A 13,093-nucleotide genomic window follows, 5' to 3' on the forward strand; every position below is an offset into this window, starting at 1 on the left:
TCCCTTTTACAGATCACTAAAATAATGTCGGTGTTCAAGACGTTCGAGTGTCTGGCAAAGTCCAACATCGAGGGCATTGAGACTCTGGCCGGTCAGTTCCGCAAAGTCTCGACCGACCTGAAGAACAAGCAGGCGGACGTGTTTGCGTCGAGGACGGTGGCATTTGAAGCGGACTACGAGACATTCATGTCTCACATTGGTAACCTGGAGGTAAGAGCCCACAGAGTACCGTCTACTCTTGTCTTTTTGTGATGAAAACCTTTGTGTTATTTAAAAAATTAAATATTGTTCCGAAATACATATAACATAGACATGGTTTTATTAACACACCATCAAGAGCAAAACAGCAGCAGCTTGACTTCGGGTACCAACTTTAGAGGGTGTCGGGCAAAACGGGAGAGTCCCCGATCACAGTTACGAATTGCTACAATGCTAACGCTAGCAGCATTGGTACAGAAAACGCAAAGGTACGCTAGATGTGAGTGTTTTTACAATGTGATTCTTTACATCGGTGTTACAGTTTAGAATGGTAAAATATTACCTGTTGAAATATAAAGTTTCAAAGTGGCGTCAATTTGAGGTCTATCGTGACAAACTGTTTCTTTTATTCCATCCATTTGCAGGAGCAGCTAAAGGGATTCATGAACTCGAGCTTTGCCAAGTTCGACTCATCCCAGCAAGCTCTCGGTGTAATACAGCGGTGAGTCCAAATTAGACGATACACAATGTTTTTTTGAATGATCATATTTTTTAAAGTACGTTTTTTTTCTCTCACATTTATTGGCTTTGTTGTTGCAGATTTCAGAAATTAAACATTCCCTGTCTAAAGGTGGAAATGCCCACTGCTTTGGGTACTATTCTCCAGCTCTATGTCTCAGAAGTGGAGGTGGTGTCAAAGGTAATGTACCGAATGAACCTATTGCTCTGTTGATGTCACGCTCCTATCATATGCTCATCAATTTTGTCACAGCTCTTTGAGAAGCAAAACGAAGACCCGCCTTTGGGTCGAAACATGCCGCCTGTCTCGGGGAGGCTTCGCTGGGCCCGGCACCTCTACAAGAAAATACACGAGCCCATATCGTACATACGTGTAAGATAGAAGCAGCTCCGATACAAGAGCTTTACATTCCGAAATCCTGCCTGCATCGAAATAAGGTCATTTCATTTTTTCTCTGCAGGAGAACTCTGACATCCTGACCACCCCTGAGGGGCGCACTGTGGTCAAAATGTACAATCAAACTACAGCCATGTTGCAACGCTTCGAGTCGGACCACCACAAAGCTTGGACGACAGAAGTCTCAAAGTTGGATTTTGGTTTGTTCTCTCGCAATTTATTTTAAGGGAACCAAATGGGAGATGGAAGCCCCTTTCCGATTGGCCATCATTTTAAATAAAATACTCCACAGTCTTGAGGCCACACTGGTAGTTTGCTGCGTAAACTCGCCACCTGTTGATTTCAATGAAGGGGCTGTGTCCAAAACACACGAGTGGCGAGTAGTCAACACACTCAAGGAATAAAAATGTTGTGGCGCACAGAAAACTGGATACGATTTTGCAGTTCATATATGTTTCGTGTCTCGACAGCCTTGAATACGACACTGTTGATTCGCTGCACTGTAACGGGCAAGTACTTGGTCAACTTTGATTCAAAGATAAGTGAGGCCATTCAGGAGGCCAGAAGTTTGGTGAAGATGGGCCTGGATGTTCCCAAGCATGCACTCCATTTCCTCAAGGTGGAGGGCCGTTTGAAGACCTATCATCATCGTCTTCACGTAAGTTTTCCATTATTTGCTGCGCATTGCAAATAATCCTAACGGTGTCCTCGTGTTTCCTCACGTAGACCATTTTGATGGACTACAAGCTGACTTGTGACAACATACCAGCGGACTTTACCAACCTGATGACATCAAAGACCACCCAAGTAGGCTCTTTTTGTGAATGCAATGCAATCGGCTCAGAACTGCCCGACAGTGACAAAACTACAGTTACGTATGTAACTACGGTTCTATGAATGCCTAGCGGCACGAAATGTCCCTTTGTTCAAGAATGCATTCCAACAACGTCATCAGTAAGCCCCTGGCTGGCCCAGGGCGGGTGTAAGAGCCCTCGTCACCAGGAAGTCAGTCCTTCAATATCTCCTTGCATGAACATAAGGATTGCGCGTGACAGGATTCTGTGATGTCCTAGAACTGCAGTTACATCCAAAAAGTTCGGGGTAGTTGGCGTTCACCTGTAAAAGTTTCAACGCGTTTCGGGCTCATCCTGAAATCTCACCGAGAGCCAAATATTGTATTGTTTGGCACCGCCTTTGGCGGTGTGAAGAGATAGAATAGTAATACAATGTTGCTGTATTTGGAGAGTTACTCATAAGTCACAATGTATTTTTGTGTCCAACTACAAGATGGAGTCTTTGCTTCGCTATGGGTCAGTGATGGTCACGTGGTCATCACTGCTTCTGGACAAGTACTTTATAAATATTGACAATGCCTTGTCTGAACTCAAGACGATCTTGAGTAAGGTATGTACTGCGCCTCAAATTTAAATGATGATATCTGAGTGTTATAGGTCCATGTTCGGTTTTCAATTTTAGGGATTCTATCTAGTGTCAGTGTTCAAACTTGGGTTTTTAAGCCTGTAGAATTGAAAACAACGTAAAGCCAGCCGCGGCGGTCTGGTGGATGGCCGAAAACTACCGGTACTTACGTCCGTCGCTCATTCCGGGAGTCCGTGAGTGACAGACTAACGGACCTTTCTTCGGGACTGACGGACAGGCGTAAATGCCCACCTTGCTCTGCTTCAGACGTGTCTCAAACAACTGCAAAGTGAAGTCATCTTGAAATGTTCATTATCATAAGCCAAGTTGCGGATCGTCCGACTCAGCTTTCTGGTCAACCTGGTATGGAGGGTGAGATTTTCGAAACGCAGACCAAATTGGAGAAAGAACGCTTTTTTTTTTTTTTTTTTTTACGAGCTGGTGAATAATCGAAGCCATGGAAAAGGAGATATTTCAAGTCGGTGTAAGGGCCCCGTGACCTCAAATCATGTTTCAACTCTTTCCAGGTGCAAGAGATCTGTAAGTTTCACATCGATGATTACCTGATAGAGATCTCAGAGACTGTTCTCATCGAGCTGCCCGAAGATCACGCCTCTGCAATTGAGCCACTTGTTAAGCTCACTCAGGTTAACACGGTCGCAACTCATTCCTGAACGAATATCGCTGCATTAAGGTTTCTTGTGAAAGAGTTTCACATCTTGTTTTTTTTTTTTTTTAATAGAATCTGTGCCATAAGGTTGTGAAAAGACTAGAACACAAGTGCTATCACGTGAAGGAAGCAGTGAACGAGTTGGGCAAAGTGTTCAATGCCATTTACAAGTGCAAGCAAACCCAAAAGGTCGCGGATGGACACAGTGGTGGTAGTCGCATATTTGTTCCTCTTCCCCGAATGATTGTACAGTAAATCCAGTCCAGTGAAATTTAATACGCACTCCTTGACCACATTAATCAGGGTTACCTAATATTGTGACCTACGAGTGTATTTCTAATGTAACATTTTAACTTTACTTTGTAGGGCCAAAGGAGACCCAGAGGGCCTCTGACGCGACGTCAGAGGGCCAAGAGAAGTATAAACAAACGCGCTTCGAAAAGGTTTGTGTGGTCAGAAGTGTTGACATTAGTAGACTTTTGAGTCAAGGGAAGCATTGTGGGACAAAATCCCTTCCAAGGATCCACGAAGATTTCCAAAGCGACCCTAAAATAGCCGTTTGAAACAAAAATGGCAGTGTCCTTCGGTCGTGACTTTTTGAGGCTTTTTTTTGTGGTTCTGCTTCCAAATTTCATTATGCTAAGTGAAACTCGTCTTGGGGCCCAATTTTCAATTCATTTGTGCGGGATGCTACCAAGTACGACTTCACCACATGACACCCAAGCACACCTCGAATCAGAAAGACTCAAATCTCTGCTGAAGTGGAAGCCATTTTATTTGGCTCCGTTTCTGTCATGCACTTGGATGTTCTTTGATATATTTTTTAAACATATTTGTGAGTGTCTGCCTGCTGATGCTTGGTACCTTGTGCATGACACAAAATAAGAAATAAACTACCAGTACCAGTAAAAATACACACACACATATATATGTATGTATAGTTGGATTAAAGCTAGAAACAAAACGTTTCAGGACTTCACAAAGCAGTACGACTCCTTCGGCACGAGGATTTTAGATGCACTGGTGGAAATGACCAAGTTGTCTCTGAAGACCTTGGAGAGACGAGTCTGTGGCTCTGAGTAAGTCTTCTATTTCTCTTGCTGTTCAAGAACACAACATGGGTTGTCGATGCTCACGATAACATTGGGACTTGCAGCTCTTTCCAGAAGAGGGCTGACTCCGGCTGGGTCCCTATGATGAAATCTGAAGTGCATCTGAATGCGCCCAATGTGGTGAGTCACCCACAGGAAACAAGAGCAATCCACCTGTAGCAATCCTCAACTGCTATTTATTTATCTCGGGCGGGGGTCACCAACCGTTTTAAAACTGAAGGCTGCTGCTTTGTGTGTGAAGGGCTACGAGTCACACAAAAAATTGTCGCACGTCACAGGCCCGCGGGCTACTCAACTGGTCCTGAACGGCTACCTGGTGCCCACGTTTGGTGTCGGTTGAGTTATTGTTTTGCCAAATCTTAGGCCTTGTTTGGAAACCTAACCTTGCCTTGAAAGCGGACCACAACATGTTGGATTGGATGCAAATTTGTTCTTGACATTGACAGCAAATATTGTGCGATTCGTGGTTGTCCACAGGTGATGGTCCCCACCGTCGATCAGATTCATCACGCCATACATGAAATCATTGAATTAATCTTGGAAGTCAGCAAGGGCATTCAGTGCTGGGAGGTCGAGTACAGACACGATAGCTCATCTACTGAAGGTGAGTCGCCACGGACTGAAAAAAAAAATGCTTCGTCCAGTTGACACGATGTTTAACTTTCTCACAGGTCGGGAGAAATTGAACTTCTACATTCGCGTTAATAAACACGAGGATATCAAAGCCGTCATTTTCGCCTTGAAGTCGGCCCTGAAGTTGCAGAGGGACAATGCCGCCACCGTTCTGGATCGCTTCAAGAGGTTCAAGGAGCTGTGGAGCGACGACAAGGAGCGCGTCATCAAGGTATCGGAATGTACATCGGGGCGGGGGCATCAATCTGGTGGGGGAAAAAGGACCGGTGTGACATAATCTGTAATCCCCTCATGGCTCCACCCCCATCGACACCTTTCCCGATATGTACGTAACGTCACGTGTGTCGTAGATGATGTCATTGAGTGCGACGCCCTTGTACTGTATGTCGGTGTCTTCGTGTCGTGATTTTGAGTGACACTTGTGCTTGCTTTTTACAGGCCTTCATTGACAGCAAGCCAACCTTGATGGAGATCAAAGATAAATTGCAGCACTACGTCGTGTATGAGAGCCAAATTGAGGAAATCCAGAACGTCATCGTTGTTGGGATGATTAAACTGTCAACAAGTAAGAGAAGACGCATTCTGATGTGTGGCGTGTGCCATTCATAACTATGACAACTGCGCGCGGATATCTTAGCTGCATTTTTCCTAATCAGACCACTTAAAGGAGTCCCTCAGGGTTGAGGCAAAGGTCTGGAAGAGGCTCCTGTGCAAATACCTGCGCATAGAGTGCCGGAAGAACATTATCAACATCAGCCTGCAGACCCACAGGAGCTTCACACAACTCTCACATCCCATTGCTAATCTGGACGACGTTCGCTGTGCCATGAAGACGCTGGCCAACCTGCGGGATTCTGAAATAAACACGGACATAACGCTGTTATCCACACAAGTACGAATACCCTTGCTTTCCGTGTACGGTTTTCCTTTTTTTTTACGCCGGATCGAACAGGTCAGGTTTTCCGCATTTAGGATGCCTATGAAGTGCTGATCCTTTACGAAGCTGAAATGACCGAGAAGGAACCGGGAGAGGTGTACGGACTGGGCCGTTTCTTCACCAGGCTTCTGGCTAAAGCTGTAAGTTGGATCACTTTCGCTGCATTTCTTTTCTTTTTTTCAATTTGCCCTATAAAATTCACTCTTACCGGTACTCGGAACGTTTTTTTCCCCTACAGATGTCCGTTCAGGATCAGCTTTTCCGCATGCAGCCTAGCCTTAAGCAGGACCTGCTGGAACGTGTCGGCGTCTTTGAAAAAGATGTCGGCACTTTCATGGATGACTACGATATGGTAAACCGCAGTCGCCAATCCATCTGTACTGTATATCGATCGATGACGTCCACGCATGTTGAAAACGATTTCTAAATGCACCGCAGGACGGGCCAATGGTTGAAGGAATAGAACCGAAAGAAGCCAGCCGCAGGCTCCAGACCTTCCAGGTACGGTACTTGTGCTCGTTAATTTCTAGAACTGGTTTTTATTTTTATTGAAAAAGAGAGGACTATAATCACATAGTATTTAAGCTTTGTCTTTTCCGAAAGAAAACACCTCCCCAAACACTTTGTAACTGCCTCCATCTATGAAAATAAAAGAAAGAAAAGGGCACTCACGCGCGCAGTTTTAGACTGCGCTTTTCGAGACTTGTGCTGGGCACAAAAATTGGATTCTGAGTGTGACAATTATTTGCGCTGTTATTTTCAATTGTAGTGCTGTTATTGCAATTTGGTTATTTGTATTTATTTTAACTGTGTGTGTGTGTGTATTTGTCCTATTCAAGGCCAGATTTTCTGAGCTGTGGCGAAATTTCACCACCTACAACTCCGGCGAACAGCTCCTCGGCCTACCTGTCTCTGATTATGAGTGCCTGCAAAATAAAAAGTACAAAGACTCAAGAGTTGAAGCCCTCAAAAAAAAAGAAAAAAAAAAGATCTCCTTATGTTAAAACATGCATTTCCTCTCTCCCCCCCTAGGAAAGAACTGGACCTGCTTCAGAAGCTCTACGGCCTGTATGACACTGTGATGAAGACCATCAGTGGTCACTCCAAGCTCCTGTGGACACAAGTGGATATCGAGAAAATCAATAATGAGCTTATGGACTTTCAGAACAGGTTCCGCTTGCGTTTCTCATTTTAGTGCGTGTCAAGAATTCGACACACGATACACAGTCGAAATGTGTTCATTGTCTTCCAATTAATGGAACTCAAATGTATTGTCTCAATTATACAAGCAATGTTTGAATCAAAATGTCAACTGCAATCCAAAAGAAGTTCATCTGAAAAAATACAATTAAAATATAGTAAAACTACTTCTGACAGACGTTAAAGTGATACAGACGGGTTGTTCTTCCTCATTGCGGGCGTTTTATCAAAGAAAAACAACTGCAAATGCTTCTCTGAGTAAAACGCATCCCTCAAAAATGGACCTAAGTACACTAACAAAGTACTGTTATTTGTTACTTCTCACCACCGAATAGAAAAGCTGTACACACTGTCATTGCCATGGAAAATTTCCACCGTAACTGTCGCAAGTGTCTCTTTCCAGGTGCCGGCGTCTCCCTAAGGGACTGAAGGAGTGGCAGGCTTTCATGGACCTAAAGCAGACCATCGATGACTTCAACGAGCTGTGTCCTCTGCTCGAGATGATGACCAACAAGTCCATGATCCGCAGGCACTGGGATCAAATCTCCAACCTGACCGGCCACGAGTTCGAGGTTGAGTCGCCCACCTGCACCCTGGACAACATCATGGAGGCGCCACTGTTGAAGTACAAGGATGACATCGAGGTAAGAAGTTGACGATCTCCTCTCTCGTTGCCTCGCCTCCGCTCTGCAGAGGATGCGGCTTCATTTGCGACACTGTACTCGTCGCGCCTTTCAGGACATCTGCATATCCGCCGTGAAAGAGAGGGACATCGAGGCCAAGTTGTCCGGCGTGAAGGCGGTGTGGCATGACCAAAACCTGACGCTGATGGACTTCAAAGACAGGGGCGAGCTCATGCTGCGAGGCGGCGACACCACAGAGATCCTCACCACTCTGGAGGACAGTCTGATGGTGCTGGGTTCGCTGCTCAGCAACCGGTGAGGAGATGGCCAAGTGGCAACGTTTTTTTCTTTTCACGGCTTCACGCAGAAAGACCCCTGCAAAATTGCAGCATCACAGGTGAAATGTAAGAACGGCTATCGGCTTGTGCCTTTTACACAGAGTATACTGCCTATTTGCAGATACTGCACATTCTACAAAGCTGAGATCCAGGATTGGGTATCCAAACTGTCCACGTCAACAGATGTCATTGAGCAGTGGGTCATCGTGCAAAACCTTTGGATTTACTTAGAGGCCGTGTTTGTCGGGGGCGACATCGCCAAAGATCTCCCTCAGGTAAAGTCGCCCCTCGCCCTTAATCTGAAAATGATAAATGTCTAAATTGTCCATAGGTGTGAATGCGAGTATGAACGGCTGTTTGTCTATATGTGCGCTATGATTGGCTGGGAACCAGGCCAGGGTGTGCTCCACCTCTAGTCCAATAACATCTTGAATAGACTCTATATCACCTCCAACACTCATGAACGGATACTTAATTAGGGTGCATTTTGCATTCATGTAGGAAGCGGAGCGCTTTCAGCAAATCGACTCAACGTGGATCAACATCATGCAGCGAGCGCGGGACGTCCCGAATGTGGTGGAGTGCTGTGTCGGGGATCCAATGTTGGGGGAGATCCTGCCAGATCTTCAGAAGCAATTGGACTTTTGTCAGAAGTCACTCACAGGGTAAATGTGAAGTCAATTTTTTGAGCTAGTTAGTTACTCGCACAATAACTAGTACAGTGAACCCCTACTATTGGCAAGGGAGCGGAGCAGAGCCCTACTTTTAGTGGGTGGTTCATCTGCCAAAATCCACAAAACAACCACATGAGTAATATTTGTAATTCTCTATAAATGCCACCAGATGGCAGCAAAGTATTTTTAATTTCTGCTATCACACAAGGCTGCGGCCCGACGTTAGGAAGATCCTCTCCTCGGTTCAACACCAAATGGAAATATTTCTACGCTAGACATAGCTTTTGCCGAATCACAAAAACACGTTTTTCCACTGAATAACAGAAGGTTGATTACCCTGAGGGTCACTATTGCTAAAAATGATGTGGCTGTTGGCACCCACTTTGTAAACGTGCATTACCGCCATTTTTTGTAATTGGAAGAAGTCTCCTAGTGGTACTTAACAAGCACAAACACTGCAGGTACCTTGAGAAAAAACGTCTCCTGTTCCCACGGTTCTTCTTCGTGTCTGATCCCGCGCTCCTGGAAATACTCGGACAAGCCAGCGATTCTCACACAATTCAGGTGAGTCCATTTAATTTGCAATGATACAATTGTCGACCTCAAAAATGTCCTTGGACAAACGGCATAAGTTGATTTATTTAGAATGGGTGATATAGACTGGAAAACCCCAAACGGTGATATTGCCTAAAGGAATGAATAAAACAGATTTTTGTTCTGCTCCCCCCCCCCCCCCCCCCCTTTAGTCGCATCTTCTCGGAGTGTTTGACAATGTCAATGAAGTGGAGTTTGATGTCAATGAATACGACAGCATTTTGGCCGTCTTGTCTCAAGAAGCGGAGAAACTGCCGGTACGGATGTCAATCGTTGATATGGACCCCGTCCGTCTTGGGTCATGGGTTATCTGAATCCGGAGACGACGTACTGTAAATGCTCACATGCGTTTTCTCATTGGTTTTGTGTTGCGCGTTTATGCGGTTTCAGCTGGACAAACCCATCTTAGCTCAGGGTCCTGTGGAGCTCTGGCTTGGGAAGTTATTGGTGGAGCAGCAGTCATCGTTGCACACCGTCATTAAGGCGGCTGACGATGTGATCAACGACGAAGACTTTGAGCTCATACCTTTTCTTGACAAGTTCCAAGCGCAGGTCTGTTATCAGAGGAAATATTTGTGGGTCTTCTCATGATCACAAAATGAAGTAAAAGCGGCATCGGATGATGCCGCTTCGAATCAAAATGGCATACTTGCATTTCCTGTTATAGGTGGGCCTGCTTGGAATCCAAATGCTCTGGACAAGGGACTCGGAGGAGGCCCTGGAAAATGCCGAATTCAGCAAGGAGGTGATGATCTTCACCAAAAAGAAATTCTTGAACCTCCTCCGAATGCTCATCAAGCAGACCACCTACGACTTGACCAAATTTGACAGGGTCAAGTACGAAACTCTGGTCACCATCCACGTGCACCAGAGTGACATCTTTGAAGAGCTGGTAGACTTGAGATTTTTTTTCTCCGTTTGTTTGTTTGCCTTTGCGTACCACATTGTTGTTGCTTTCTCTTCAGGTGGCAAAATCGGTCAAATCTACCAATGACTTTGAGTGGCTGAAGCAAAGCAGGTTTTACTACAATGACGGCATTGATAAGGTCATCGTGTCCATCACCAATGTCGACTTTGTTTATCAGAACGAGTTCCTGGGCTGCACCGACCGTCTCGTCATCACCCCACTGACAGACAGGCAAGACAACAAACGAGTGTTGTCATTTTGGATGCGTTCTTGCGACACTGGCCTTACATCATTCATTTTGTTGATACGGTTTCGTGTCATCATGGCCTGTGTACAGGTGTTACATTACGCTGTCCCAGGCCCTGGGCATGAGCATGGGAGGAGCCCCCGCTGGGCCAGCAGGCACAGGAAAGACAGAGACCACGAAAGACATGGGTCGATGCTTAGGAAAGTACGTGGTGGTCTTCAATTGCTCTGACCAAATGGACTTCAGGGGGCTTGGCAGGATTTACAAAGGTATTTGAAGGCACTGTGCTATGCTATTGTTGTTGTTTTTTTGTTTTATGTGATTATGGCTGCAACATGTTTTGGAAAGCCATTCCTTCTCCTGGGATGCTTTGAAAATTCAGCTCCAATGCCATTTATCATAAGTTGAACCACAAAAAAAAAAAAAAAATCTGAAGAAACCGTGGCCTTATTGACAGAGGAAGATGGCAATTTTGCTTGAAAGAAGCCATTTGATGTCACTCCTGGCAGATTGAATTCTTACTGTGACTTTTTTTTTTTTTCTCCAGGCCTTGCGCAGTCCGGCTCATGGGGCTGCTTTGATGAATTCAACAGGATCGACCTGCCGGTGTTGTCTGTGGCCGCTCAGCAAATTTACATTGTTCTGGTAGCTCGCAAGACACACAAGCCTACTTTTGTCTTCACGGACGGTGACGTAGTTGACCTGAATCCAGAGTTTGGGCTTTTCATCACTATGGTAAGACTTAGAAATTGAAACGACCGGGTTAAGAGCATCATAGTGTAGACCGGCATGTTCTCGTTCCCTGCCTAGAACCCCGGTTATGCCGGTCGTCAGGAACTTCCTGAGAACTTGAAAGTGCAGTTCAGGACAGTCTCCATGATGGTGCCTGATCGACAGGTATACAAAGGTTTATAAATTCCTCTCTTTGTTTTCACATAACCCGCTTGTTGCCTCCGGTCTTTTGCAGATCATCATGAGGGTCAAGCTGGCCAGTTGCGGATTCAATGAGAATGTCCTCCTAGCTCAAAAATTCTTTGTTCTTTATAAACTTTGTGAGGAGCAGCTCACAAAACAGGTAGGACATAGCAACAGGAATAAGGCGATCGGAGGTCTCCTGAAAACATCTCCAAAACTGGATATTGAAGATGTCACAGATGTCTTAACAGCATTTTTGTTTTTCATCCAGCGTCGCTGCCTTTGCATTGCTGTGTTTCAGGTGCATTATGACTTTGGCCTGAGGAACATCCTGTCCGTGCTCAGGACACTGGGAGCTTGCAAGAGAGCGCGGCCTGATGACTCCGAGTCCAGCACGGTCATGAGAGTGTTGCGTGACATGAATTTGTCCAAACTGGTAATCCATGAATGCAACGGATCAAAATGGGGATGCACATGGTGCTTTTTTTTCTCTTCACAAAGAGGACCTGGGCTTCTTGTCCAGATCTTTATGAAACTTTGTTTGATTTATTTTTCTAATCATTACAGTTTTGTCAAGGGGTAAAACAGTAGGTCAAAATCAATGGAAAGGTTTGTTTCAGAAAGAGCACAGAAAATAGGAAGAGTTGCCTTTTTCTCCAACCTGGCTCTACAAATTTGTCAGTATTCAGCTGTCAATCTGCAGTGAATTCTGTATTTTTAGAAGTACAGCCAGATGTGGGGGAGATGGTGGAGTCAATGCTCCGAAAAACGAAAAAAAGCATGATCACTCACGAAAGCAGTTCTACGTACACTTCACTGTGTATGAAAGCAAACACGACTGCACCCGACCTATGTGCACCCCTGCGTGTAATGTTTTTTTTGTTTTCAATAGTTTTACGGACGCCGACTATAAATGGCAACGCTGTTTCAGGTGGATGAGGACGAACCTCTCTTCCTCAGTCTCATCAATGACTTATTCCCTGGCATCAAGCTGGACAACAGCACCTACAATGAACTGCAGGCTGCAGTGAAGAATCAAGTTGACCTTGCTGCCTTAGTTAACCACCCCAACTGGAACCTTAAACTGGTTCAGGTATCATCAAACACATTGCTGCTCAGCTCTGAAGCGCTTTGGACGCTAATCCGCCGTTCCGACTTCCGACAACAGCTCTACGAGGCTTCCCTCGTGCGCCACGGCCTCATGACGCTGGGGCCGAGCGGGGCGGGTAAGACGGCTGTCATCAACATCCTTATGCGAGCGCTGACAGAGTGCGGAACACCACACAGGGAGATGCGCATGAACCCAAAGGCCATCACCGCCCCACAGATGTTTGGCCGGCTCGACGCCGCCACCAATGACTGGACTGACGGAATCTTCTCCACGCTGTGGAGGAGGACGCTGAAGGCCAAGAAAGGTGAGGTGCCTATTCGAATAGGTGTCCTAAACTACAATAGGCCTACATCAAATTTTCATTTGCCCCACTAAAAGACAGTATGAAAACCTCTTATCATGGTAATGCTATTAGTATTGTCACATATTCTAATCTAATGAGAGCCAATGCAATAATGCAAAAGCAATCCCAAAAAAAAATCACAGAAAAAAAAATATTTGTAAAAATATTTTTCATATTGATTTGTATTTTTTTTTTTAGATTTTATTTGTCATCTTTTTTTCCACATTTGATTTGATTTTAACCTTTAAGTGGGTTG

At 45.2% G+C, this 13,093-nt stretch overlaps 1 protein-coding gene across 1 annotated transcript in view; it reads left to right on the forward strand.

Moving 5' to 3' along the window:
* LOC147195304 (dynein axonemal heavy chain 8-like) overlaps positions 1-13,093 on the forward strand; it is a 34,384-nt gene that overhangs the window by 3,275 nt on the left and 18,016 nt on the right. The window contains exons 12-49 of the mRNA XM_086129171.1: positions 13-210; positions 624-700; positions 799-898; positions 971-1,090; positions 1,179-1,314; positions 1,585-1,772; positions 1,841-1,921; positions 2,402-2,518; positions 3,061-3,180; positions 3,276-3,414; positions 3,570-3,646; positions 4,176-4,282; positions 4,360-4,435; positions 4,793-4,919; positions 4,987-5,159; positions 5,387-5,513; positions 5,605-5,840; positions 5,921-6,025; positions 6,124-6,237; positions 6,324-6,386; positions 6,725-6,825; positions 6,918-7,055; positions 7,489-7,729; positions 7,824-8,023; positions 8,168-8,321; positions 8,548-8,711; positions 9,182-9,284; positions 9,467-9,571; positions 9,705-9,866; positions 9,982-10,206; positions 10,280-10,452; positions 10,559-10,737; positions 11,016-11,203; positions 11,279-11,365; positions 11,436-11,543; positions 11,685-11,819; positions 12,315-12,476; positions 12,552-12,798. Coding sequence (XP_085985297.1) covers positions 13-210; positions 624-700; positions 799-898; positions 971-1,090; positions 1,179-1,314; positions 1,585-1,772; positions 1,841-1,921; positions 2,402-2,518; positions 3,061-3,180; positions 3,276-3,414; positions 3,570-3,646; positions 4,176-4,282; positions 4,360-4,435; positions 4,793-4,919; positions 4,987-5,159; positions 5,387-5,513; positions 5,605-5,840; positions 5,921-6,025; positions 6,124-6,237; positions 6,324-6,386; positions 6,725-6,825; positions 6,918-7,055; positions 7,489-7,729; positions 7,824-8,023; positions 8,168-8,321; positions 8,548-8,711; positions 9,182-9,284; positions 9,467-9,571; positions 9,705-9,866; positions 9,982-10,206; positions 10,280-10,452; positions 10,559-10,737; positions 11,016-11,203; positions 11,279-11,365; positions 11,436-11,543; positions 11,685-11,819; positions 12,315-12,476; positions 12,552-12,798 — 5,353 coding nt within the window. The remainder of the gene's footprint in view (positions 1-12; positions 211-623; positions 701-798; positions 899-970; positions 1,091-1,178; positions 1,315-1,584; positions 1,773-1,840; positions 1,922-2,401; positions 2,519-3,060; positions 3,181-3,275; positions 3,415-3,569; positions 3,647-4,175; positions 4,283-4,359; positions 4,436-4,792; positions 4,920-4,986; positions 5,160-5,386; positions 5,514-5,604; positions 5,841-5,920; positions 6,026-6,123; positions 6,238-6,323; positions 6,387-6,724; positions 6,826-6,917; positions 7,056-7,488; positions 7,730-7,823; positions 8,024-8,167; positions 8,322-8,547; positions 8,712-9,181; positions 9,285-9,466; positions 9,572-9,704; positions 9,867-9,981; positions 10,207-10,279; positions 10,453-10,558; positions 10,738-11,015; positions 11,204-11,278; positions 11,366-11,435; positions 11,544-11,684; positions 11,820-12,314; positions 12,477-12,551; positions 12,799-13,093) is intronic.

The sequence above is a fragment of the Hippocampus guttulatus genome, chromosome 14 (assembly GCF_054856545.1).
Source record: "Hippocampus guttulatus isolate MCC_2025c chromosome 14, RoL_Hgut_1.0, whole genome shotgun sequence".
Lineage (NCBI taxonomy): Eukaryota > Metazoa > Chordata > Actinopteri > Syngnathiformes > Syngnathidae > Hippocampus > Hippocampus guttulatus.